Raw genomic sequence first — 26,332 nt, forward strand, 5'->3', positions numbered from 1 at the left:
ATGTAGTATCCATGATACAGGTTACATATGATCGCAGTTCTTTTCGCTTCCAGGCAAACAGAACATGATGCCCTCGACCGAAATTGTCCCCAAAATAGGGAGATTGGTTAGTTATGAATCACCAATCGATCCAACGTGTGCACAAGACAAAGAGAGCTAAATCAATGTTCTTCGCAATGATTTTGTGATTTCGCTGCAGCCAAAGATCACTTAAACAAAAGAATACCTGATATTCGTACAACCCAACGGACACTCAACAAACAGTAGTTGAAATACGGAATGGCCGTCTTTTGTCATTCACTTCAAGGTTGTTGAAACGAACCAGCGGGCGACCTTGGAAGGATTTAAATTTTTTAACGTGCCATTGAGTTCGGGCATTTAGTACTTTAAGTTTGATATGTTAGTTTATATGGCGTTTACCTAAGTCAGCTGTTTATTTGTTTGGCAGTGATATTTCCCTGGTTGGTAATGATCTGAAAATGATTCTAATACAGTATATTCTGTCAGCCTTAAAATGATATCCTTTCAAAGTTTGGGATTCTACGAAGACAAATAACGTGTTGGAAACTGTTTTTCGAGTGATTCACTAATAGTTTATATATCATCAGTCTCAACATCCAATATATATATATATATATACACATATGAACAACCAAGAGTTTACATCATGTCTTATGAGTCATCACCGAGCGACACATGTCCCCCTAATAGTGACAGTTTTACCTGGAAGGTGCTGAAATACTGGAAGGATTTTAGATCTGCATGCAGAACATTTTGCAACATATCTAACGATGAAGATCATTTAGACACTGTAACGAAATTTACTGAAGATGAATTTTCCGAGCTAATCAGCGTGATACTTGACCGTTTTATGACATCATCTAAGACTACGCTCGTAAATTCTGACGGGATAATATCCTACTATTTTTTCAAAGCATTACTCAATCCGCATAAATGTATCGAAAGTGAATCCGAAAAGGATATAATAACTGATGAGCAAAACAGTTTGGCACAAAACGCTCTTAAGGTGAGTGGATATCTCTGTAATTTTAAATAAAATCATATTTCAGATGTTTTTTTCTCAATTCTTTTTTAAGATTGGTTGCGTCCTGGATACAGCTTTAGAGGATTCTGAAACTGCCAAGGACTTTCCAATATGCATTTGCATTGAATTTATATCAGATATACTAAAGGACAACTCATCAACTGTGCTACTACTTTATCATCTTAGTGAATTATGGAACAAATTAGGAAGCATAATTAAGAAACTCGTTGAGCATATCGTAAGTGCAAACATATACATTATTGTGTAGTTTCTAAAAAGTGTTTCGTATTTTTTGCCTTTCTTTGGCATATCTTTGGTTGGTAAATTGTTACGAAAAATAATATCATTATGGCTGTCAAATTAATCTCCCTATTATACCGACATGAACAAAAATAGATACGTAGTGCTACGACTTATCTTACTTATGAACCCATTTTCTTGCTTAAGGTATGTTGTCAAAATACTCCTTTACCAGACCTTGATCTGAGCTTTGCCTATATCTTCACTAGTGTTTTAAATGTCCCTACATAAAGTTGATATATCCATCAAAACAATAAATAGTACATTTCAAGTCTCTAGTTGCTTTTAAACAGTCGTTTTTACCCTTATCTTGGAAGCATTTTGGCAAGATGGTTAGGTGATAATTTTCTAACAAGATGGCAAATATATATCATCCATTCTCATAAGGTACGATTCAGACTTCCCTTTGTTTATTTTAATTTTAGTGAGGGAATCTCTTTAGTTTCCAAAACTACAAGATGGTGTATACTTATGACAGTGGTATAAAAATGGTCTGTGTATGTAATAATATCAACAGAATGATAAGAATATTGGTTTTCCTCCCTGTATTGATTTATTATTATTGATATACGGTTGTACAGCCCTAAGAATGAACTTATTGAAAAAGATTACTTCACCGAACTGTTTATCCAATGACATATAAGATATTTTCAAATTAATACTTAAAATCCTTGTGAAAGTTTGCTGCCGAATTTCATCTAAAAAGTATATTTAACTCGGATAGAGTAGTTAGTGCATGATTATTTGGTTTTAGTGCCGACAGATACTATACTTGAATCTCAATTAATACTAGTTTCACTACTGAGGTAGAAGTACAGCTAAATGAAAATTTAAAGGTAGCGCTAAAATATGTTTTACAACCTTTTACCAATCAGATGTAGGTTGTTACATCTCGTAGAACATAGGACGCCGACCAGGATTCTCCAACTCTTTCTTAAGCTTCTTTCCTGATGTTGCCAAGTGCTGTTCGTTCTTTTGATGTCTGCTTCCAGTTCTCGACGCAATGTGTTGTTGAGTCTTCCTCTTTTCTTTTTGTCTTTACAATTACAAGTTAGGGCTTACCTCATGACGCATTTTGATTATTTCTGCCACAGTTGCGAATTACTCGTGCATGTATTCGACTTTGAGCCACAGTTTCTCAGAAATATTTGACTATCCAGACCCAAGTAGGCAAAGTGCTGTTTGTATCTTTTACTCAATTCTTGAGACTTAAGTTCTTAAAACATTAAGCTAATAGTGATAATGTTATGTCTGTAAGCTCAACTAACTTGTAGGGAATGTATCATAAATAGCAATGCTGTTGCAATATCTTATGCATGGGCGTTATATCATTAATTGAAACTAAATTCGCCAAAACATTACACTTTGGTTCTGACTATCTGAATCCACAAAAAATGGATCCTGCTAATATTCATTAATTATCTCAAAAACTATTATTGCTGAACGTTTTGGAACTACAGCTATCATAATAAATAGCTTGGAAAGTTTAAATAACTAAAACACATGATAAAAGTTGAAAACGAATGCATGCCGTCAGTCATTATAAATGAAAGGGACCATTTTTAAGTTTGTGCTGATGATGTCGTTCAGAAGAACGATGAAAGCTCCACGATCAGACCATCCAGCTCAGAGAACAAAAACCCATCAAAATCATCCACCTGAGCTACAAATCTCCATCATCTCAAAAGGGACCATCTCTTACACTTCACATAAGACGACTCAAATTATGAATCCCACCTTACAAAATAAAGTAATCCATTTTGTTTATTCGTGAACATGGGACTGTTACTTCCTAAGCAGATATATCTTTTCATTATTGTAGATAGTCGACCAAAATGGTAAAGCTAATAATGATCAAGAAGTTTTTCTTTTTGAAGTTTTTCGTCTTTGGAGATCCGCTCTAAAAGCATGCACGACAGTTGATGATAAAAAGATGGATAATACACGTGATTGTGCATTTACTGTAAGTGATCTGATTATGCCCCAAAGTATTTTTCTAAGGAACACTATTGTCACTTGAAATTCTAATCTGACTCACAAACTTTCATAGTGACAGAAAAAACTACAAGTTTTGGTAATCAACGACATTTTAATTACGCTCTCAGCTTTGAGTGGTCATAACTCTTACAAATTTTTCACGACTTAGTAGGTGTGGCTAGGTCATCAACCACCGTGGGACTTTAAGGTGTTCATTCTAAAACATGAAGTCGTTAATTGGTGAGAAAAGACCCTAATCATACTAAAATTTGAATGAGATTATCAAAGATATGTCCAAACCTTTGACTATTTCCAAAGTTTACAATTTGTGGAAGATTCTTCAGCAAAGATGTAGAAAAATATACATGGTAAGATTGGGCTGAACTACTGAAACTGCAAGTTTAAAATGGGTTGCATATATGGAAATAAATTGAAATTAAAGAAACATATGGGTTTACAAAATCAAAGCTCCTCTGAGCACACAGCTTTCACTCCACTTGTTTTATTATGATAAGTATAATCGGATTTATCTGTCTTGATAACCTGTTAAAAAATTTTCTACTTAGTCTAAAATCACATTTTCAAAGTAAAAACTAGTAATTCCATACCAGGCTTTATGGTGTAGTATCTGGTGCTTGAGGGTCAGGTGCTTTAACCATTAAGGTACCGCACCATTTTGTCGTTTCATAATTTCTCAATTTATTAGAGATTAATATTAGCCAATGAAAGATCTAATTTTTCACATGGTTTCTGTCAAAATGGTTTATTTATCACATAACTTGAAAGTTTAAGGCTTAAATTATATGACAACAGTTCATAAACTTTCTTTTTAGTTGCTATTCATTGTGCGCTTGCATTTTCTTAGTTCGTTTATGGAGTTATAGAAAAAATGAAGTTTATAACCTCACTATTACAATATTTTAACAAACCAATATGTTACCTTATCAAATAATATGATGAATCCCAAATTTACTGTTCAAATATGCCGTGATCGGATATATTTATACCGGGCATCACAAACGACTACTCGGTTTTAATTTATCAAATTTTATTAATCGCCATTCTCTCCTTTGAAAAGCTTTCATTTGTCCACATTAAGCCGCTGTTAAAGTTGTAAAATATATTAGTAAGAACATATCGCGAGATTCTTGTAGCACCGGGGGATTTAGGGTACTTCTTTAACCTCGGTCATAATAAATACCTAAGAAAACCAGTGACGCGACCCAAGGTCTAAAATCAGCAATTGTTTACCAGACTTACGGGTTTATGTCCTGTTTACCGCCTGAAGTACAATGTCATTGATCAAATGAGTAACTCTCACCAACAATTTTTGCAGAATAGTACGGACTTCGTCCTTTGTGTCTATAGGGAATCTGTTGCCCGAAAGTCTGTCCACAACGCGGAACAGGAGGCTTACTAGATGGCCAAGAGTATTTAAATGCATCACTGCCTGGCTGACAAGTTTTCAAAAGTGTTGACTCTGTCGAATGAAAATCAGCATTACGTAGTACATATGTTCGCTTTATCGCCGTACTTCAGACAATACCAACGCATCTGTTTGTTAACTTGGTGTGTAAGCGTACTCCTCCAAATTCCCTTTCATGTGAAAAGGACCGTGTACGCCTTTTGTAAAGAGTAGATGTCATACCTTGGAAGGAGGCCAATTTCTATATCAGATCACCTAGCTGTTACTGGAGAGGTTCTGCTACTCTGTCGACACTACCGGTCAATGTAGTTGATTGTAATGTGTTAATACTACTGGCGTCCGGACGTACTTCCTTCATCTTATTGGCCATGCGTGCTTGGGGCTTGCACTGAAACTCTCAATATGTCATATATTGTAGAGTAACTTCTGTAGCTGCATCTGTTTAGAGACCTATTCATCTAATTTATACGTCTCCATTTGTTGCATCATGTATTTCAACGGTTGTGACAGTCGCCTGTCAACTAGATCTCAAGCCGTTAGTAACTGATGTAGTTTTTTCTCGTCAGAAGCCGTATTACGTTGAGTTGCCGCTGTTTTTACTTCGGAGTACAATTTTCCTTCAGCTACCTGATCAATTGGGTTCCGAACCCCATCGACTATCTCTACAGGAGGCAGACCAACCACGTATGGATAGTGTTTGTCTTAAAGACGTAAAGAATTTGCAAGAAGGAGTGCATCAACCTGAGCGGACTATATTATTTCTCTATTGAGACCTTAAGTAGGGTGTCTAATTTCTGATATTGAATCGACTCTCATTAAACTGATCATTACATTTATGTAGTTCGATAGAGTGACTTACTTTTAATGTTTATATAATAGGCGTTTAGAGTTACCGATTCACAGGTGACAATATCAGCAAATAATAAATAAATATATATGTAAATGTGAGTGTAACCGAAAACTATGTTCAACTGATATAAATTAGATAAATCTACAAGTACACAAATAACAATAATTTTATGTAAATGATTGTACGCAAAATCCGTTAATACAATAAGTAAATATAAACAGATTACACAGAGAGTTACTTGTTGATAAATGCATTGTTGCGTGTTTACAAAGGTCTAGTAGTCAATTCCGCAATTATAGAGTAAAATTAGTAGATACATGACAATGGGTACACTTGATTACGATAATATATAATTGATCAAACTAATGATTTAAGCACTGATTAAGATGCAAGCAACAGGTATGTTATAAACCTGATTATGTGATAACGGCAATCGAGAAAGAACAAGAGTATGTAAAACGACAAGTATATTGAGTGGGGACCAATCAATATATTGGTCAGGAGTTTTGCGTGACAACATTATGTTTTTTAGTCAATAACCACAATCGTACAATTTAAGTGAAATTATGAAAGATATAAATAGTAACGAAAATTGCTTGCAAATCGGATCTAAATTATCCATAGTTGCAAGTTTTGTTAGCCTGTTTCCAAGATTTTTCTCCCCTATTGACTGTCAGATATATGGAAAGCAACTTTTTTCAATCCAGAGGGAGTATCTCATCTTCATTAATTGTAATTATATCCTCTAATACCAACGATTCCACCAATAATCTACAACAAATCGGTATCTACTTGTTATTCAGTTATGATAATTATTTCCAAGTATTCCCAGTTGAATGCCTAAAATATATACGAATATCCTGAGTTTCTGTGTTACCTGCTATGAAAATATGGGTATTGTAATGAAAGGTCTAAGTTGATCTACACAGAATAATTTGTTTATCCAATACATATTTAAAACAATTTGATTATGCATTTGCCGATCAATATGTTTTGTAGGAAAATGAAGAAATATTACATATATACCTATAATTGGACCTATAATAGGTAAGAAGAATATGGTTTGAAAGTACCATATTTTCACACCTTTTTTGGCATTAAGTATGGATTGAAGATTGTTGGCATAAGTTCAGTGTAAAAACAGAATATGCTTCAAACATAAAGAATAATTAGATTTATAATACGTATCATCTCATGTTTCCAGTACTGACTATTTATTTAATCTTCATTTCTGTATAGTTCTACAAACTGTCAGTTTAAGGTAAAAGATGTGGTCAGAAATAGTACCACTTCAGAATAAGATATTTAAACCAAGCATTATTTATACACGTTCAAATTTATTTCCAGGTCACAATTCAGAAACTTGTTAATAAATATTTTTGTATTTCAATAACTCATAGTTATATATGTGGTGGTAGTTCTTCTATCTTTGTTATCATTACATTATGCATTTTAAAAATATTTCAGTTGAGTTGGGAATGGGGGCTAAGTTCACTTTCATGATTTTATCGATTTTTATCACATGTAACTCTTAATAACTTGTGTAATTATTTTCCAAATATCAAATCGCTGTCTGAAAGACTATATATATAATTTAAAATTCTGGTTCAATGCGTAGTATATGAAATTACACAGAGTTTAGGAGCGTTGAACAGTGAAAAGTATGGTAAATAATCTGATTAACATCTAATTCTACTATCATGTAGAGCAGTGTTATTTATAGTTGATAATCACTTCAGAAAGCAAGTTAAAATTATTCAAATTTAAAAGTAGTTTTATATTTTCTACAAATTTCTCAGATAGTTTAATAATTACTTATTATGGATGAATAGTGTTGATATAGTCTGTGAACAGAGTGTCATGTGATTATCGAGAAACAATTCAACGTATTATTCTTGTTAACAGGCAGTTTCACTACTGGATCGTAAGCACTCAGCATCAACTTCACTTCACTCCGTTTTTTGGTTAATTCGACTATGGCGTCAATAGAAGAGTGATAAATTTTGATAACCATGTCTTACAGAGTATGTACTTCATTCTTCATTATTTCAATTAGTATTTAGGGTTATCCCGTTACTGTTAATGTATTATTTTACAATCCACACCTATGTGATTGCTAACGATATCACATCATCGCTTAAACTAAAATTATGTATGAAGTGCAAATTATTCTATCTCATAGCTAATTATTTATATGAGGGAACAAAATCAGTTAAAACTGGAATAGTTTTGTCTTTGTAAGTGGATGTGTTGTTACTTAAAATAATTCTGTGGTATAAGTTTTATTTTGTCGCTTTATTCATCTCGTTTGGCGCAGATACAATTTAATTTTTTATGATCTAGGTTTTAGTTGATGTTTTAAATGTCTGCTTAATTGAATACTTCACAAAATATTCAAAATTCCTCGTGGATGTTTCTTCATCGATTTGGCCAGTCTTTTTCGTACGCAGTTTGCGCACGCTGTATAAACTTGTGTATAAATCCGATCATTTATGGGTCAATAATCTACATCCTATAGTGAACAAACTTATATACGAATTACTGTGTTCATACTCCCGTTCACGAAGGTCTAAAATAGAAATCTCTGATTCCAACGCTTTTTGTGATTGTCTGGTTACTCATATAGTGCGTACTATAAAAGCTCAAAAGATTAAATCTGATAAAGTATCTTTGCTTGAACCAGATACTTGTTTATCTCTGCGCATTATTATTCTGTGTGGTCTCGAAAGTGCTTTAAAATTAGGTAAGTTTGTTGATTTTAGATGATAATCAACTCCCCTTCTACACTATTTTGCATTGGGTTATAACATATGTAACTATGGTTATTCATGTAGATCAAAATTTTGACAGTTATTTCCTCTCTCCATTAATTACTTTGGTTACTAGCATCTAGCTTAAGTCTTTTACTTAACATTCTCAGTGCGGGTTAAGGTGGCTTCATAGTTTCTATCAGATAAATAACATTTCTTACGAACGTTTCTGCTGCTTTCTAACGAATACTACTCACTTAGTGAAGTTAATATGCAGAACTTTGAAGTATTTTGCTCTATTCAGTATAAATAAGATAATCAGTTTGTTTTCTGACGAGTCTTAACACGAATATATCACACTGTCCATGATACTCATTAACAAAAGTCTTTTTCTTGCTACCTAACTAGTTAGCAACTCAGCTTAGAACACTAGCAGTATAGTTCTCAGACAAAAGTAGTCAAAAACCTTCAAGTCAGAATCACCTTTCAACCACACATACACTGAACGTATGATAGAATCGATGAGAACAAACACCACTTGAAACCTGATAAGTTACGTTTGTACTCGATAATGCGTAGTTGGATTGTAAGAAATTCTCGGTTAGTAAAACTTGTACGGTTTCATGTTTTTACATCCGCTTGTTGAATTCTTAGAAGTTATTAAATTGAAGTATCTGAAGTTTCCTACTATCTCGATTTTATCTATTCCATTATGGACACTTACTCTCTTGGCTGAATAGCAATAATTACGCAATTAACAATATCGATTAGGTTTATTTCTTTATTTGTCAATACGCTGATTATTCTACGTTTTGTTTATTTGGCAAACAACTTTTGACTAATTTACTGTGCTGTTAAAGACTGACTAATTGTGTCTAAATATTTTTCTCGTTGAACCAATTCTTCATTTCAAGTGAACTGTCATTTTCCCTATCAGGTATATAGGTTTCAAAGCTCTTCATATAATTAGTAAAACTACACCATATATAGTGATTTTAAAACGTGAAGTGAGACATGGAATTACTTTTTCTTCATGAATTATGTTAAAGTGTTTGCTAACCACTACTATTGTAAATATTCTTGGCAATATGCTTTGCGTCGTAGGACTTTCCCAATAGACACAAAGATATGTATTGTGGCGGAATACATTAGTAATCCTGATCGTTACATAAAATAGAACTCTCATCTAATTTTAGATCCTAATGATCTACAACTTTGGTCAATATTAAGCTCTATTCATGAATTATTAATGGATATTGAGTTGGGTGAATCAAATATGGTACATAGCTATGAAAATTCAATAATTATCTTATTTTCCGAGGATGATGCACAACTTTTCCGAGTATTGGACCTATGGATACAGATTGAGGACCATATCAAATCTACAGAGTAAGATTAGTGTTTTTTAATTCCCCAGGTTTTCTTTTATCAAATTACATTTGATGCGTATATGACATGACCACAGAATGGACTGTCGTAATGGTGTAACTGTAACTAAAAACTAATTCGTGATATTATCGACACATCTTTTCAGGAACTACATTTAATCGCCCTGGACCGTAGCTCAGTAGTTTGTACACTCAACTGACTGGCACTGGATAACGGATTAGAACCCATGTTCGTGTACTCGTGTTGTATCATTTCCACATATATGGCTCTCAGCTTATTGTATGGAACTTCACTAGGTTCGTCCCTAGTTACCCTTTACTCAACCATACAGCATAGTAACGTATAGTTGACGGAATTGCTTAAGTCTGTCGTCTATGTAAATGGCTCCACATGAACAGTTAAACGAATGAATGCCATCAGATATAACGAATTCAGAAGGTTTGTCTTTGTTCCAGGACCATTTTAAAATACAATATTTTACTTGGCTGCAGTTAACGACTTATTTAATGTCTGTATTAACGGTTGTGCTATCCATGTCACAAGCAACATCTTTTTTGAACTGTGGTTTCAAAATTAATGACTTCTTTGGGACAGCAATTGTAGTCGGTCTTACTTGTATCTAGTTAATGTGTTTGTCGATGAATTTGGTAGAATATCTATTACTGCTAAGTAGGTTACGGATACTTCTTAATTCTTCTTCACTGGTGTCAGAGCAAATCAATTTAGTACAATGAGTCAAGATATTCATTAAGTTTCATTTGTACTTAAGTGATGCAGAACTGTAGAAATGGGTATATTGTTCACTTGACCTATTTATAATATTCTATCGAATCTTCTTGTCAATAGGATTTAAAAAGTGAGATTCCATTATTTGGCTCTTCGCCTAAAAAGAACTTAATTTGTGGAGAAATATTGTCAACCATGTTAAGCTAATTGCCCTTTTCGACTTCGTTTTTACCAATATAAAAGCATCATCAATATAGAAACAGTAAAGTGTTAGCAGTCTAGTCACGTCCATAAGGAGTTCATTCTACAACTTTGCAAGGAACGCTCCTCATATTTGTACCATCTGATTGTCTATAATATTCGCCGTTGTATTGGAAATGAGTGTTCATTGTATACCGAAGAATTAACTGTTTTATTATGCAGTTAATCATCTGACATTATTGCCAGAATGTATGATTGTTGAACCAATGATGGATAACTAATCTAAACTAAATATTTATTCTTTCTGTTTACTCTTTCCCTTTTCCTCACTTTATGCTCGCTGTTATATTCTATCTACAATATTTAGCCTTTTAAATTTTCTCTTAACAACTACGATCTTGAAGTTCTGTTGAAAAGAGTTTAGTAGTTTTAATTACCGTTAGGTATGAAGGAGAGTTAATAAGTTCAACATATTGTTTGTGCAAATTGTTGTGATAACTCAGGCTGACCAGATAATCTAGTCTGAATAAAATCATATATTGGTGAGTGGAAGAAAATATCTAAATTGTTTTATAATATTTACTGATCGTATATCAAAACATATCGTGTTGTTTGTTTCGTTTTTGACTGATATGTTTATAATATAATAATCAATAAGTTTTGTAAGAAATGTGATCGTTGTTACATAATGTATAAATAGAGTAGTCAGGAGGTAAATGTGTTTACTTTAGATATTCATTGCACTGAAATTACTTATTCATCGAGAATGCACAGATAAAACTTCACATTATTATTTTGCTTGTCTCCATGGTAAGTGTAATATATAATATATCACCATTTAAAAAATAACTACAATAAAAACATAAAATCTTGCTACTCTGAAAGTTCAATTTCACTCTTTTTGTCCTTCTTTCCATTTCTTAGGTTATATCAGCAAACGACTCTCCATGCTGTTCCCAATGCCCATTGGTTGTTTGCTTATTTGGCGAAAGCTGTCGGCTTTTCGTCTTATTTATTCATTGACTGGCTGGTATCTCCTGAAACTACCTGTTTATCTTACTTAGTTCACTACTTGAGAAGATTGAGCACTGATGATGAGCTTATTTGCAATCCAAATCAGTTCGTTAGAAGTGCAGTAATAATACATTCTTGGCCATTACAATCGCTTATAAACATGTTAAGTCAAATTTCGAAAAGTCTCAAAACCTTGAATCAATACAAAGGCATCGCATTTTGCCCTACGCCGCTTATCAATCGCATTAATCGTTCTTTGTTTGTTTTGAATAACTTATGCCGTGTTATGACACAATGTTAACTTACCACAAATATTACGCATAAATCTTATGCATAAAGCCCTCTAATGACTTATTACTACCCTTTCATTTGGTTCCGTAGCCTGATGAATTCAGTCAGGGTGTTACGATTGAGATATTCGGGCCCCAAATAATATTCTATAGAATAGAGGTAGATGCATTATTTGGTCGTTAAATGGTTATGAAGCCGAACGAACAGTGTTAACGAACCATACAGTTTAGCTGTTTATTATTGGGGTTTTCAAATGTAGCTACTGAGTTTTTGCATCACATCTTCACTAGGACATTGGATAGGAGAAATCCTACTAAGCGCTAGATACTAACTGAATCTCATAAACTTGTCATCTGTAGGCGTTAGAAGAATTAGTACTGGCATCTTGAAGTTCTTGGTTGCATATCTTTTTAAGATGAATTATTAGTTTTAAGAACTCAAATTCATTTGTGAGTTTTAGTTATTAAATCTACCATCTGCAACACAGCTTTTATTCCGTCGTGAATAGCCCTGATATTACATTCCCAAAAGTTAGTTTGTGTTTAAGACTTAAGAAGCACTCTCAGTTTTCATGTTTAGACCGAGAACTAGCCATATCATTCTTCCTTTGGTAAGAGGCACTCAGCTCGGGGGCAAACGAAACATGAAAAACCAACTCAGTTGGTCATTTACATCATCAACATTGTTAATTCGGATTATGCTTTGATCACGTAGTTTGCTGGTAAATATCGATCAACTAGATACCCAAGTTTGGAACTTGAATAAATTTAACAATACAAATTTAGAAAAGTTATTTACGCTTTATTGGGTAACAAATTACTAAGACATGCGAATTTTCAGGTAGGTGGATTATCCAAATGAATAAAGCCTCAATCTAAACAAAAATCGCGGGATCCATGAAATGTTTTATTACAGCCATTCTTTTATAACCTACAAAGCATTGTCTAGTGTTAGTCGGTGTATTCAAAGATAGCATATTTCATGATCATTTTGGTTGAAAAATGCTTACAACTGAATTACCATGTATTGTTCATTCAATGCTTTTAGAAAAGAACTATTGAACCAGAAACCTTTTCATCTTCACAGACAGTTAGGACCGGATACTAACTTATCCTTCATACTAGTAGTGAATAGTGAACTGCTGAGAAGCAATTAGCTCCCAGCTGAGCTGTCCGTCAGAGCGTCCCAGTCGTCTAGTTTGAGAGTAGATTACTGTTTTATCTTCTCCAACGACACTCCCACTAAATGTCGACTTATTTAGCCTGTTTCCATGGTTAGTCTATATAGCTACCCTTTTTTCGTATTTCGTTTCGTTGCCATCATTTCTACCAGTCATTTGGTAGACTTTTAAGTTGCCTTCGTTTTCCACCGTACTCGCACCTCGTCGTGATGAGTCCTGAAGCTTTCTTTGATTCAGTAGACTACTGAGATCCACTGATCTATCTTAGGTTGATCATGAGTATTATTACTTTTACAGCTACATCAAAATGGACGTTCTCAACACTCCACCGAGATTACTTAGTCGGTTATACATCAATGGGATTTACATCTTCGTGCTGGGCTCGAAAAGGTTATCGTGTAACTGTCCAATACCTAGTAACGACCAGATGTACGGGTGCTCAGATCAGATAGTGACCGAAATTTAGACGTGGCTGAGAATAATGTGGGTTTTTATACCTGGCCGTCCCACTGATAGTGATACAGTTTATACGTTTTCCATCAGTGTCAGAGTTGCTAAATCAATTAGTGTTTTTTACGATTGAATCTGGTACTCACCGGAAATCGCCGTTCATTTCAGGGAGATGGCCGTCATCTGATTGTTGAACTAGAATTTAAATACCTCGACCTAGGTATTAGTTTCCTTGACTTCGCCTACCTACTTAGCAATAAAAATCGTTAACTGACTATATTTGAGCCCCCGGTTTTTAGAAAAGGGTTTGGAGCGGTCAATAAACCCTCAGAATAAATAGCTCTGCGAGTCTTCAATACAGATTCTGACATGGTTAGTTTTACTGGACACATCCTTGTCGAAGGCGTTCATCCTGACCAGATCACGAGTGTGTACACCATACTACGCATCTCTTGCAACTACTAGCCAACTTAGATCAAACGATTCTCAACACATCGATAACCTCCTACACATATATTCGAACTCATTTACTCCTGACTTCTGTTTTGACTAGGTTGGTAGCCTTTGATTAAAAGGGTTACAGACGATGGCGATATCAAACCTTGAATATCTGTGGCATATTTACGTTGTACTATCGGCTTGACTATAACTAGTAAGAGCTGACAGGTGGTGATACGTGATTTTGTGCTTCCGAGTCCTTGCAGTACTTTGTCGGACAAAGCACAATGGGCTACCGGCTGAAACATCTGGTTAAGGACCGTTGGTTCTACTTTAGAGTGAAAATCTAGAGTTACACTTGCAAAGAATAAACGGGATTTTCAGCAAGCCTTCAGACTCCTGAACATTGAGCTGCACTGATTTCCCGGACTTCTTACTATAAGGTAGGTAAGTGACGAGGCTTGGGTTTTGTAAATCATAAAGAACTAGTTTACAAATATCCGGATGTATTTTCATATACTATCTGATGACTTTATACACAGCAAACTTGAATCCCATGAGATGTTACTTAACGGAAGCACAAGAGATCCCTTGTATATGTGCCGTGACATAGTGTCATCTAGATGAACTGGTTAGCTTGCGAAATCATGTTGCCTGCGACTAAAAACCATGAGTCGATAAAGAATCCTGTAGTATTTGCACTGTCTGACGACTCTTATGTACTTAATTGCGTGCTTATCACGAATTCTAAGCGTAACACGATCAGTCGTACTTACCTAGTTCTACCTGTCCCAAACTGGAATATTCTGAGAATCCTCAGTTAATGAATCAATTAGTGTTTATAATTATCACTATTTCTTGAGGTTTAATCTAAGAAGCAAAGACATCTTAGTTTCCGCAGTCAGTCAGTGTCTTTAGAATGCTGCGTTCCGTTTGGCAGGACCTTGTTGTCTGAACCCAATAATAAGATACTCAAATAAAACCCAAAAGCCTGAGATCTACATGATAGTTTGGGACTCGTTTTGTAGGTCTTTTCCAGGCAATGGACAATAAAAAGTTCCGTAACCTACTTTCCTCGATTTAACTTCATCAATGCCATCTCACCAGTTTCAGATGCTCATGATCTCACTATATCAGGTATTACGATGTATTTGTTTAGCCCATTTAGGCGGATGTCAATGCAATAATACTGTAGAACAGCAAAAGCCTTCAAGCTTTTTACTTGCTTATTATTATGGTTAACGAGAATCAAAGAAGCGATACCGATTTGTTCAAACCTCACGCTACATATCGGATATCCTGTGATGGAATGTCATGCAGAGGCTACAGCTAGAAACATGAAACTCAATCTTCATAGTTACGACATCAAGTTAACGGTGTATGGATTGTAGCATCCAGTCTGTGCTCCTTGTCTATCTTTGACAGCACATATGGAATAGACATGATTGCGCTAATAAGTCAGTCAGCTAGAGTCCCATCGTTCGCATCATAGGTATGATAGGATATATAAATTAACCGGTGATCACAGACGACGCTAGTTAGTGACTACTAATCAGGTTGATTTAGTCCTGAAACCTAATACTAAGGAGTCGAAAACCCCAGAATAAAACCTAGATATGCCTGAGGCATTAGACGCACAAAGTATTTATGAATACCCGATAAAAAAAAAACAAAAGCTAGAGAACGGACATTGTATTAGCCAAGTTTACAATCAGATATCGAAATATGAAGTGTAACGTTAGTCACGTATAAGACATTTGGTTTTTTGCATTAAAACATTAACAAGTTTAAAAAGAAAATGGAAAAATGCAAGCGACGAATGGGCCGAAATTCACTTGTTTATTATTGCGGAAATCTAGTCACATGGTTACATCACATGTACACAACAGATTTTGCGAAACCAAGAAACATGTGAAGTAGGAAGAAAAAGGCCAATCGCCGTTGTCTCACAGCACTTTGAATGAAAATGCAAAAGACTTATTAATTCTTGCCGCCTAAATTTTGACAGAGCCAATCCAAACCCTCAAATAAACCAGAACTGTTTGTGGCACATGTTCCTTGAATATACCATGTGCGGTTCCGTAATTGATGTAGTCCTAATTTATCTGTAAGCTCAGTAGGCTTTAAAGCATTTGGTAGGTCCTAAAAATGACTGTAATTTTTGAGAATGTAAACCGTACTTGTTTGTTTGCAAACACCAAAAGAAGTGTATCTCGTAACTCATCCTCTTGTAACATACGGAACAACTCGTCTTTTGCTTCCCCAATGCGATCAGTGTCATTACTGTCAACCACGAATATTAAACCTATGGAATGTAAGCCCCAACTTTAATAGATTTACCTTGAGTGTTTTGGAAATAATGTCTCCATAAAGGACGTATTTTATCTTGACCACCGACATCCCACACCGTAAAACTAATGTTTCTATATTCCACTGTTTCAACATTGAATCCAATTGTAGGGATAGTTGTAACAACTTCCCCAAGTTTTAACCTGTACAATATTGTTGTCTTGCCAGCAGCATCCAGACCAACCATCAGGATACGAACTTCTTTTTTGCCGAACAGACGACTGAACAAATTTGAAAAAACTCCACCCATATTAACTGAAGATGATTCCTAGAGTGTTGTGACCTAAGCGCCTTACGTCACTGGGGATTGAAATAGCCACACTACTTTTTGTATGGACGTACCAGCCAAACAAAGTAGTCTAACAAAGTTACTTCAAATAACAAAATGGTGGTCGGCAAAATCTTCATATCCTCATAATTATTTAATTATAAATGTTTTGATAAGAGAAATTTTATTACTTTAACTGATAAAACAACCTCAAAGTTAATGCGCAGCCCTGAACCATAATTTTCAAGTGAATGTAGTTACAAAACTGATTTGTTTATCCATGCTATCCCACATATCGGTCGAAATATTAGTGTAAGCTTGAGTCCCTTTATTTTGTTCAAAGTATGCAACTCTGCTCTTTGGAAGACTAGATATTATCACAGTGGAGTGAAGTATCCAAATTATTAAACATGCCATCAAGCTAATGTATAATTAGTCATCTTGTTCTGAATAATTTTCCGTCCAAAAGGTTCTCGAAACAACTGTCTGCAAACAGTATTGGTTGGAGTTGATGCTACATTGCGCTTACCTTCCACATAACTATAAACTTTCTATCATCAGAGTGAAACCAAATTATCTACAATTATTTCATGATTCATTTTGTAAGCATACTGTCTTGCTTGAATGAGGCACAAAATATGCAGTGCCAGTTCATATGGCCCTTGAAAATACACATGGGTAGCTGAGTGTTTAGTTTTCATATTACATACATACCAGACAGATACACTCTAGTTAGTATACTCGCTATCTGTTGCGAGACTCCTCAGACACATAAGTCGTCTCTCTGCCTATATTTGAGTTCTTTAAGCAACTCAGAACTCCCCTGGCATGGTAATGGCAATCCTCGAATCCTGATATAATAACCTTTATACTTACGTAAAAGGAATTCAGATTCATAAATGAAACGTAAAACCAGCCTTTCAACTGATCACAATCCTGAAACGAATTTCCCCGACAAATTACAATTGACTAAGGCTTCTACTCACATACTTTTGATATCCCAAGTGTAAGTATAGCAACTCAGGCAGGCCGAACGGGACTCGTAATTCTTAAAAACTCAAGGAAATTTATCAAAACCTATCTAAACTCTAGTCTTGCGGAGCTTGCGACACTTTTGCATTAATTATTTATATCGTAGTGTGTAGCGGTTACGATCAAACCTCATGAGATTAGAAAGTAATTGTACGGCATACACTCGAATGTAATTGCTCTCTGGGGAAATTCTGCAGAGCTTATTATCTCATTGAAAAGGGAGACCACGAATGAATATCCCGGCTAAACAAACATCATCCGACTGACACGAACTAATTGTAGAATCTTAAGGATATCCTTCCCAAGCTCATCTTTTGATATAATACAAATAATCACTTCAGGTCATCTTAATCATACCTTTTCTTGATTAAGCAGCTTGACTCCAAAATTAATTAACAGTCTCCTGTGCTTGCGAAAGAACTTATTCGAAAAGAACCTCAGCATCATATTCTCTTACGTGATCTCTTGAAGGCTGTCCAGAGAAAGTCAATGGAAAATCTCGCACTAGAACGATAACCCAACTTTGAGTCCCAGAAACATCTGCATCTGAATCCTGTTCAGTACAGACGGAGAAATATGCTCTTGACTTATCAAATAATTACTAACCTCTTTAGCTTAACAGATTAAAAATTCACGTTTGCACCAAACTGTACATCGAAAAACATCCAATTACGATAAAACATGAAGGAGCCCAAACAGGAATCCTTAGAAGCTATAAAGGTATTAGAGTCAGGTAACTGCGAAACTTTACCGGAGGTGAAAAATATGGAATTCTCTGAATTATTTATGATTCACAGACGATTAGACTAGACACTCAGAAGGGTTAGAGTGAGTGTTTTTACACGACCACAACGACCGATAATCTCTGACTTGTCGTAGGCTCCACGTTCATCAGAAGCATAAACGTTCACATCACCACATGATAAAGAACTTCACACAACAATTAAAACGCATATCATACTCAACAAATAATTTGACGTTTTGACAAACAAGTTTGAAAATAAAGTTTGAAGGTTAAGGACGCTTCAGATTTTTCACTATAATATCATCAACAAGTCGAGAAAACAGTAAAAACATACTGTGAAGAAAACAATTCCAATCACTAAAGATTCAGGTGGCAAGAATTAATAAGTCTTTTGCATTTTCATTCAAAGTGCTGTGAGACAACGGCGATTGGCCTTTTTCTTCCTACTTCACATGTTTCTTGGTTTCGCAAAATCTGTTGTGTACATGTGATGTAACCATGTGACTAGATTTCCGCAATAATAAACAAGTGAATTTCGGCCCATTCGTCGCTTGCATTTTTCCATTTTCTTTTTAAACTTGTTAATGTTTTAATGCAAAAAACCAAATGTCTTATACGTGACTAACGTTACACTTCATATTTCGATATCTGATTGTAAACTTGGCTAATACAATGTCCGTTCTCTAGCTTTTGTTTTTTTTTATCGGGTATTCATAAATACTTTGTGCGTCTAATGCCTCAGGCATATCTAGGTTTTATTCTGGGGTTTTCGACTCCTTAGTATTAGGTTTCAGGACTAAATCAACCTGATTAGTAGTCACTAACTAGCGTCGTCTGTGATCACCGGTTAATTTATATATCCTATCATACCTATGATGCGAACGATGGGACTCTAGCTGACTGACTTATTAGCGCAATCATGTCTATTCCATATGTGCTGTCAAAGATAGACAAGGAGCACAGACTGGATGCTACAATCCATACACCGTTAACTTGATGTCGTAACTATGAAGATTGAGTTTCATGTTTCTAGCTGTAGCCTCTGCATGACATTCCATCACAGGATATCCGATATGTAGCGTGAGGTTTGAACAAATCGGTATCGCTTCTTTGATTCTCGTTAACCATAATAATAAGCAAGTAAAAAGCTTGAAGGCTTTTGCTGTTCTACAGTATTATTGCATTGACATCCGCCTAAATGGGCTAAACAAATACATCGTAATACCTGATATAGTGAGATCATGAGCATCTGAAACTGGTGAGATGGCATTGATGAAGTTAAATCGAGGAAAGTAGGTTACGGAACTTTTCATTGTCCATTGCCTGGAAAAGACCTACAAAACGAGTCCCAAACTATCATGTAGATCTCAGGCTTTTGGGTTTTATTTGAGTATCTTATTATTGGGTTCAGACAACAAGGTCCTGCCAAACGGAACGCAGCATTCTAAAGACACTGACTGACTGCGGAAACTAAGATGTCTTTGCTTCTTAGATTAAACCTCAAGAAATAGTGATAATTATAAACACTAATTGATTCATTAACTGAGGATTCTCAGAATATTCCAGTTTGGGACAGGTAGAACTAGGTAAGTACGACTGATCGTGTTACGCTTAGAATTCGTGATAAGCACGCAATTAAGTACATAAGAGTCGTCAGACAGTGCAAATACTACAGGATTCTTTATCGACTCATGGTTTTTAGTCGCAGGCAACATGATTTCGCAAGCTAACCAGTTCATCTAGATGACACTATGTCACGGCACATATACAAGGGATCTCTTGTGCTTCCGTTAAGTAACATCTCATGGGATTCAAGTTTGCTGTGTATAAAGTCATCAGATAGTATATGAAAATACATCCGGATATTTGTAAACTAGTTCTTTATGATTTACAAAACCCAAGCCTCGTCACTTACCTACCTTATAGTAAGAAGTCCGGGAAATCAGTGCAGCTCAATGTTCAGGAGTCTGAAGGCTTGCTGAAAATCCCGTTTATTCTTTGCAAGTGTAACTCTAGATTTTCACTCTAAAGTAGAACCAACGGTCCTTAACCAGATGTTTCAGCCGGTAGCCCATTGTGCTTTGTCCGACAAAGTACTGCAAGGACTCGGAAGCACAAAATCACGTATCACCACCTGTCAGCTCTTACTAGTTATAGTCAAGCCGATAGTACAACGTAAATATGCCACAGATATTCAAGGTTTGATATCGCCATCGTCTGTAACCCTTTTAATCAAAGGCTACCAACCTAGTCAAAACAGAAGTCAGGAGTAAATGAGTTCGAATATATGTGTAGGAGGTTATCGATGTGTTGAGAATCGTTTGATCTAAGTTGGCTAGTAGTTGCAAGAGATGCGTAGTATGGTGTACACACTCGTGATCTGGTCAGGATGAACGCCTTCGACAAGGATGTGTCCAGTAAAACTAACCATGTCAGAATCTGTATTGAAGACTCGCAGAGCTATTTATTCTGAGGGTTTATTGACCGCTCCAAACCCTTTTCTAAAAACCGGGGGCTCAAATATAGTCAGTTAACGATTTTTATTGCTAAGTAGGTAGGCGAAGTCAAGGAAACTAATACCTAGGTCGAGGTATTTAAATTCTAGTTCAACAATCAGATGACGGCCATCTCCCTGAAATGAACGGCGATTTCCGGTGAGTACCAGATTCAATCGTAAAAAACACTAATTGATTTAGCAACTCTGACACTGATGGAAAACGTATAAACTGTATCACTATCAGTGGGACGGCCAGGTATAAAAACCCACATTATTCTCAGCCACGTCTAAATTTCGGTCACTATCTGATCTGAGCACCCGTACATCTGGTCGTTACTAGGTATTGGACAGTTACACGATAACCTTTTCGAGCCCAGCACGAAGATGTAAATCCCATTGATGTATAACCGACTAAGTAATCTCGGTGGAGTGTTGAGAACGTCCATTTTGATGTAGCTGTAAAAGTAATAATACTCATGATCAACCTAAGATAGATCAGTGGATCTCAGTAGTCTACTGAATCAAAGAAAGCTTCAGGACTCATCACGACGAGGTGCGAGTACGGTGGAAAACGAAGGCAACTTAAAAGTCTACCAAATGACTGGTAGAAATGATGGCAACGAAACGAAATACGAAAAAAGGGTAGCTATATAGACTAACCATGGAAACAGGCTAAATAAGTCGACATTTAGTGGGAGTGTCGTTGGAGAAGATAAAACAGTAATCTACTCTCAAACTAGACGACTGGGACGCTCTGACGGACAGCTCAGCTGGGAGCTAATTGCTTCTCAGCAGTTCACTATTCACTACTAGTATGAAGGATAAGTTAGTATCCGGTCCTAACTGTCTGTGAAGATGAAAAGGTTTCTGGTTCAATAGTTCTTTTCTAAAAGCATTGAATGAACAATACATGGTAATTCAGTTGTAAGCATTTTTCAACCAAAATGATCATGAAATATGCTATCTTTGAATACACCGACTAACACTAGACAATGCTTTGTAGGTTATAAAAGAATGGCTGTAATAAAACATTTCATGGATCCCGCGATTTTTGTTTAGATTGAGGCTTTATTCATTTGGATAATCCACCTACCTGAAAATTCGCATGTCTTAGTAATTTGTTACCCAATAAAGCGTAAATAACTTTTCTAAATTTGTATTGTTAAATTTATTCAAGTTCCAAACTTGGGTATCTAGTTGATCGATATTTACCAGCAAACTACGTGATCAAAGCATAATCCGAATTAACAATGTTGATGATGTAAATGACCAACTGAGTTGGTTTTTCATGTTTCGTTTGCCCCCGAGCTGAGTGCCTCTTACCAAAGGAAGAATGATATGGCTAGTTCTCGGTCTAAACATGAAAACTGAGAGTGCTTCTTAAGTCTTAAACACAAACTAACTTTTGGGAATGTAATATCAGGGCTATTCACGACGGAATAAAAGCTGTGTTGCAGATGGTAGATTTAATAACTAAAACTCACAAATGAATTTGAGTTCTTAAAACTAATAATTCATCTTAAAAAGATATGCAACCAAGAACTTCAAGATGCCAGTACTAATTCTTCTAACGCCTACAGATGACAAGTTTATGAGATTCAGTTAGTATCTAGCGCTTAGTAGGATTTCTCCTATCCAATGTCCTAGTGAAGATGTGATGCAAAAACTCAGTAGCTACATTTGAAAACCCCAATAATAAACAGCTAAACTGTATGGTTCGTTAACACTGTTCGTTCGGCTTCATAACCATTTAACGACCAAATAATGCATCTACCTCTATTCTATAGAATATTATTTGGGGCCCGAATATCTCAATCGTAACACCCTGACTGAATTCATCAGGCTACGGAACCAAATGAAAGGGTAGTAATAAGTCATTAGAGGGCTTTATGCATAAGATTTATGCGTAATATTTGTGGTAAGTTAACATTGTGTCATAACACGGCATAAGTTATTCAAAACAAACAAAGAACGATTAATGCGATTGATAAGCGGCGTAGGGCAAAATGCGATGCCTTTGTATTGATTCAAGGTTTTGAGACTTTTCGAAATTTGACTTAACATGTTTATAAGCGATTGTAATGGCCAAGAATGTATTATTACTGCACTTCTAACGAACTGATTTGGATTGCAAATAAGCTCATCATCAGTGCTCAATCTTCTCAAGTAGTGAACTAAGTAAGATAAACAGGTAGTTTCAGGAGATACCAGCCAGTCAATGAATAAATAAGACGAAAAGCCGACAGCTTTCGCCAAATAAGCAAACAACCAATGGGCATTGGGAACAGCATGGAGAGTCGTTTGCTGATATAACCTAAGAAATGGAAAGAAGGACAAAAAGAGTGAAATTGAACTTTCAGAGTAGCAAGATTTTATGTTTTTATTGTAGTTATTTTTAAATGGTGATATATTATATATTACACTTACCATGGAGACAAGCAAAATAATAATGTGAAGTTTTATCTGTGCATTCTCGATGAATAAGTAATTTCAGTGCAATGAATATCTAAAGTAAACACATTTACCTCCTGACTACTCTATTTATACATTATGTAACAACGATCACATTTCTTACAAAACTTATTGATTATTATATTATAAACATATCAGTCAAAAACGAAACAAACAACACGATATGTTTTGATATACGATCAGTAAATATTATAAAACAATTTAGATATTTTCTTCCACTCACCAATATATGATTTTATTCAGACTAGATTATCTGGTCAGCCTGAGTTATCACAACAATTTGCACAAACAATATGTTGAACTTATTAACTCTCCTTCATACCTAACGGTAATTAAAACTACTAAACTCTTTTCAACAGAACTTCAAGATCGTAGTTGTTAAGAGAAAATTTAAAAGGCTAAATATTGTAGATAGAATATAACAGCGAGCATAAAGTGAGGAAAAGGGAAAGAGTAAACAGAAAGAATAAATATTTAGTTTAGATTAGTTATCCATCATTGGTTCAACAATCATACATTCTGGCAATAATGTCAGATGATTAACTGCATAATAAAACAGTTAATTCTTCGGTATACAATGAACACTCATTTCCAATACAACGGCGAATATTATAGACAATCAGATGGTACAAATATGAGGAGCGTTCCTTGCAAAGTTGTAGAATGAACTCCTTATGGACGTGACTAGACTGCTAACACTTTACTGTTTCTATATTGATGATGCTTTTATATTGGTAAAAAACGAAGTCGAAAAGGGCAATTAGCTTAACATGGTTGACAATATTTCTCCACAAATTAAGTTCTTTTTAGGCGAAGAGCCAAATAATGGAATCTCACTTTTTAAATCCTATTGACAAGAAGATTCGATAGAATATTATAAATAGGTCAAGTGAACAATATACCCATTTCTACAGTTCTGCATCACTTAAGTACAAATGAAACTTAATGAATATCTTGACTCATTGTACTAAATTGATTTGCTCTGACACCAGTGAAGAAGAATTAAGAAGTATCCGTAACCTACTTAGCAGTAATAGATATTCTACCAAATTCATCGACAAACACATTAACTAGATACAAGTAAGACCGACTACAATTGCTGTCCCAAAGAAGTCATTAATTTTGAAACCACAGTTCAAAAAGATGTTGCTTGTGACATGGATAGCACAACCGTTAATACAGACATTAAATAAGTCGTTAACTGCAGCCAAGTAAAATATTGTATTTTAAAATGGTCCTGGAACAAAGACAAACCTTCTGAATTCGTTATATCTGATGGCATTCATTCGTTTAACTGTTCATGTGGAGCCATTTACATAGACGACAGACTTAAGCAATTCCGTCAACTATACGTTACTATGCTGTATGGTTGAGTAAAGGGTAACTAGGGACGAACCTAGTGAAGTTCCATACAATAAGCTGAGAGCCATATATGTGGAAATGATACAACACGAGTACACGAACATGGGTTCTAATCCGTTATCCAGTGCCAGTCAGTTGAGTGTACAAACTACTGAGCTACGGTCCAGGGCGATTAAATGTAGTTCCTGAAAAGATGTGTCGATAATATCACGAATTAGTTTTTAGTTACAGTTACACCATTACGACAGTCCATTCTGTGGTCATGTCATATACGCATCAAATGTAATTTGATAAAAGAAAACCTGGGGAATTAAAAAACACTAATCTTACTCTGTAGATTTGATATGGTCCTCAATCTGTATCCATAGGTCCAATACTCGGAAAAGTTGTGCATCATCCTCGGAAAATAAGATAATTATTGAGTTTTCATAGCTATGTACCATATTTGATTCACCCAACTCAATATCCATTAATAATTCATGAATAGAGCTTAATATTGACCAAAGTTGTAGATCATTAGGATCTAAAATTAGATGAGAGTTCTATTTTATGTAACGATCAGGATTACTAATGTATTCCGCCACAATACATATCTTTGTGTCTATTGGGAAAGTCCTACGACGCAAAGCATATTGCCAAGAATATTTACAATAGTAGTGGTTAGCAAACACTTTAACATAATTCATGAAGAAAAAGTAATTCCATGTCTCACTTCACGTTTTAAAATCACTATATATGGTGTAGTTTTACTAATTATATGAAGAGCTTTGAAACCTATATACCTGATAGGGAAAATGACAGTTCACTTGAAATGAAGAATTGGTTCAACGAGAAAAATATTTAGACACAATTAGTCAGTCTTTAACAGCACAGTAAATTAGTCAAAAGTTGTTTGCCAAATAAACAAAACGTAGAATAATCAGCGTATTGACAAATAAAGAAATAAACCTAATCGATATTGTTAATTGCGTAATTATTGCTATTCAGCCAAGAGAGTAAGTGTCCATAATGGAATAGATAAAATCGAGATAGTAGGAAACTTCAGATACTTCAATTTAATAACTTCTAAGAATTCAACAAGCGGATGTAAAAACATGAAACCGTACAAGTTTTACTAACCGAGAATTTCTTACAATCCAACTACGCATTATCGAGTACAAACGTAACTTATCAGGTTTCAAGTGGTGTTTGTTCTCATCGATTCTATCATACGTTCAGTGTATGTGTGGTTGAAAGGTGATTCTGACTTGAAGGTTTTTGACTACTTTTGTCTGAGAACTATACTGCTAGTGTTCTAAGCTGAGTTGCTAACTAGTTAGGTAGCAAGAAAAAGACTTTTGTTAATGAGTATCATGGACAGTGTGATATATTCGTGTTAAGACTCGTCAGAAAACAAACTGATTATCTTATTTATACTGAATAGAGCAAAATACTTCAAAGTTCTGCATATTAACTTCACTAAGTGAGTAGTATTCGTTAGAAAGCAGCAGAAACGTTCGTAAGAAATGTTATTTATCTGATAGAAACTATGAAGCCACCTTAACCCGCACTGAGAATGTTAAGTAAAAGA

At 35.2% G+C, this 26,332-nt stretch overlaps 2 protein-coding genes across 3 annotated transcripts; one reads left to right on the top strand and one right to left on the bottom strand.

The window, feature by feature from the left end:
• Positions 1–317: 317 nt before the first annotated feature.
• On the top strand, positions 318–12,527 carry MS3_00001451 (uncharacterized protein). Of its 2 annotated transcripts, XM_051208907.1 has the most exons (6): positions 318–1,027; positions 1,071–1,283; positions 3,168–3,308; positions 7,942–8,341; positions 9,545–9,737; positions 11,589–12,527. In XM_051208907.1, the coding sequence occupies exons 1-6, from the start codon at positions 668–670 to the stop codon at positions 11,977–11,979; spliced, it is 1,698 nt and encodes a 565-aa protein (XP_051074314.1). In that variant the 5' UTR covers positions 318–667; the 3' UTR covers positions 11,980–12,527. The 2 variants fall into 2 exon arrangements, with proteins under 2 accessions (XP_051074314.1, XP_051074313.1); XM_051208906.1 differs by having other exon boundaries at positions 318–461; positions 508–1,027; positions 1,071–10,175.
• A 3,490-nt stretch (positions 12,528–16,017) lies between these two features.
• On the bottom strand, positions 16,018–16,716 carry ARF79F (ADP-ribosylation factor 1; the record flags this gene model as incomplete). The annotated part of the gene is made up of 3 exons (XM_035730710.2): positions 16,378–16,716; positions 16,218–16,342; positions 16,018–16,179 (listed from the first exon to the last, which is right to left on the bottom strand). Exons 1-3 carry the CDS (start codon positions 16,634–16,636, stop codon positions 16,018–16,020), a joined length of 546 nt encoding a protein of 181 aa, XP_035586255.1. The 5' UTR covers positions 16,637–16,716.
• Positions 16,717–26,332: the final 9,616 nt, after the last annotated feature.

The sequence above is a fragment of the Schistosoma haematobium genome, chromosome 1, assembly GCF_000699445.3.
Source record: "Schistosoma haematobium chromosome 1, whole genome shotgun sequence".
Classification (NCBI taxonomy): Eukaryota; Metazoa; Platyhelminthes; class Trematoda; order Strigeidida; family Schistosomatidae; genus Schistosoma; species Schistosoma haematobium.